We start from the raw sequence: 2901 nt of genomic DNA, 5'->3' as shown, positions 1-2901 counted from the left end.
ACAGCCAGGGGACTGTCGGGGACACCCAGGGACAGCCGGGGACAGCGGGGAGACTGTCGGGGAACAGTCGGGGACAGCCGGGGACAGCCGGGGACAGCCGGGGACAGCTGGGGACAGCGGGGGGACAGCGGGGGACACCCAGGGACAGTCGGGGGACATCCAGGGACACCCAGGGACAGCCGGGGCACAGCCGGGGGACACCCAGGGACACCCAGGGACATCCAGGGACACCCAGGGACACTCACGGCGGGCTGGAAGCGCAGGTCCCGCTGCTCTCGCTCCTGCTGGTTGAGGGAGCTGAGCAGGCTCTGCAGCCGCTCGATGTACTGGATGGCGCTGCGCAGGATCTCCACCTTGGGCAGCCGCTGGTTCGGGTTCAGGAGGGTGCTGCGCTTCAGGGCCTCGAACGCCTCGTTCACCTTCTTCAGCCGCCGCTTCTCCCGCAGCGTGGCCGCCCGCCGCCGGTCCATGGACACGGATTTCCTCTTGCACACCTTGCAGGCCCAGGGCAGGCACTGGCCCGGACAGTGCTCGGCCAGCGCCTCCTGCTCCTCCGGAGCCACCCTGCCCTCGGCACCCGGGGCAGCCCCGGCGCGCTCGGGGAACGCCGCGGGCTCGTAGCCCTGCAAGCGGGAGCCCAGAAAGTTTTCCCCATCGAAAAACCTCTGCTCGGGGAAGAAGTAGGGGTTGGTCTCGAAGAGCTCCATGGGCGGCTCGGGGGCTGCTGCTGCTCCCTCTCCCCGCGCCAACTGCTCGGTGCTGGCATTAAATCACGGAGATAAATATAGAAAACCCAAAGGAAACCTGAGCCCACCCTAAGCTGCTGCCTCACATGAAAACTTGTCCGTCCGATTCTTTGCGCTCTCCCCACGGGGATTACAGTGCCCGGCCCGGCGGGGCTGGAGGGGGGGACTGGCACGGCCGGGGAAAGCTCGGCTGGGGCTTTGCGGGGGCCCCGAGGTGTCACTGGGGACCCCGGGCGGGTGCAGCTCCCCCCCGGCATCCTGCGGCTCCCTTCAGGCACGGCTGGGAGCAGGCGGCACCTCCATCCCTTCACGCCGCTCTCCCGAATCCCACGGCTTCCCAAACCTGTCCCTTCCCTGCTGGAACCAGCCCGGCATTGCCCCTTCCCGGCCCTTCCCACCTCCAGCCCCGCCGGGCCCCACGTTCCCCATGGCCCCATCCTGCCGCTCCGTGTTACACCGATCCCACCCCTGCTGAAGCCTCGGAACCCAGGCCTGGGAGGGAAATCCCGCTGCAGGGAGCACCCCAGGCTCCAGCCCCGGCCCCTCTCCCTGCTCCCCGCTTCCAGCTGCTGGACCTGCTGCCTGTCCCGCAGGAACGGGGCAGGCAGGACAGAGCCAAACCCAACCTCTCCTCTCCCGTGGGCCTCTTGAAGGTGGCCAGCCAAGTCCTTTATCACATTTTTGTCACAAAATTCACATTGTGGCTTCTCCCACTCACCAAACCCAAAGGACACCTTATCCCACGTGTTCCAGCAGAGCTCGACCCCTCCCAGCTGGCACTGCCTCATCCCTCCCACTCTCCTGGGCTACCCTCTGTACCTGTGGATAGCTAAAGCCCCAATGCCTCTCCCAGAAAAGACACACTGCTCATGTATTCCCGACAGGGAAACTGAGGCACACCAGCAGCAGCGGTGTGAGCGGGATTTTGAGTCATCTCCAGCCCTTCACTCCATTGAGGCTTGGCTGCATCTCTCCAGCTTTGTCTTTAATTCAGAGTGGATTTTTTTTCCATCTGAAACATCAGAAACCATCTCCCATCTCCTCCTATTCCTGCTCCAGGCCAGATTCCAGCTGAGGGATCGGTCAGTGGAAAGAATGTCAGCAAAGTGCAGGGCCCACCCTGCTGGGATTTTCCTTCCCCAAATTCCCCCTCCTTGGAGAGGCTGTGCTGTGGCACATTCCCTGTGCCCACCATCAGCACCCTTGTCCCTTGGGATTGATTTCTGGCCTTGTTGGGACCTGTCATCATGCTCTTTTCTCCTTGTCGTGACTTCTTTGGGGCCAGGAGCTTTCCAACACCTCCTCACTCCAGTTCCTCCTTTCCTGGGGCCCCAACCCTGTGGATTTGCTACCCCCATGATTTTAACATCGATGAAAATCTGCACTAAGGAAAGCAGGACCTGCAGCCTTGAGGTTCACCCTCGGCACAGCCCCTGTGCTCCCCACAGTCAGTAAAACTCTGAAACACCCAAGAAGGAAAGAAATCAGAGCACCAGCTTGGCCCTTGCCTAAAGAAACCGCACTAAAAAGGTTGGGAAGAGGCAGGATAAATCGCTCAGGTATGCAGAGGCAGGAGTGAAGGCTTTAGGAGTGGATAACCTGAGCCAGAGGTCTTCATGCCAGCCCCACACCATCACATCGAGCAGATCGAGTCACTCGTGGGAACCTTTGTCAATGGCACTTGGTGGACACGACCCCCATGAGCCCCTTGAGCTGCAGCCACATCCCTGGGTGTGTCAGGGATGTCAGAGAGGTGTCAGGACCACCGTGGTACAAAAGGGCTTTTTGGAGTTGCAGGATCATGTTTGTGGGGTGAGGGACACGGTGGTGACAAATGGGCTCCGTGGGCAGGGGCTGACACTCAGGAGAGCAGCAGGGACAGCCCTGGTGGGGCAGTGCTGGCCATGTGTCCCCAGCTGGAGAAGTGGGACAAGCCAGCCCCATCGGGCCACCAAGGGCACAGTGTCCTGACAGCCAGGACAGGACAGACAGGCAGGACAGACAGGAGACAGCTCACGGAGATGGGGAGGCCAGGGCTCAGCGTGGGGTGGGCACTGGGAACAGGGATCCCCAGCAGGGAATCGCTCCAGCTCCGTTTGGAGGTCTGATCCAGTGATGTGGGAGCCGAGATAACGCTGTGCCCACCCAGCTGCAG

At 62.0% G+C, this 2901-nt stretch overlaps 1 protein-coding gene across 1 annotated transcript in view; it reads right to left on the bottom strand.

The window, feature by feature from the left end:
• Window positions 1-981, bottom strand: part of MYOG (myogenin) — a 6231-nt gene extending 5250 nt beyond the window's left edge. Inside the window, exon 1 of the mRNA XM_019009000.2 lies at window positions 246-981. Coding sequence (XP_018864545.1) covers window positions 246-707 — 462 coding nt within the window. The 5' untranslated portion in view covers window positions 708-981. The remainder of the gene's footprint in view (window positions 1-245) is intronic.
• Window positions 982-2901: the final 1920 nt, after the last annotated feature.

Source organism: Parus major, chromosome 26 (assembly GCF_001522545.3).
Source record: "Parus major isolate Abel chromosome 26, Parus_major1.1, whole genome shotgun sequence".
NCBI classification, from domain to species: Eukaryota; Metazoa; Chordata; class Aves; order Passeriformes; family Paridae; genus Parus; species Parus major.
The sequence above is the reverse complement of the archived record's forward strand: the minus strand, read 5'-3'. Positions and strand labels throughout refer to the sequence as shown.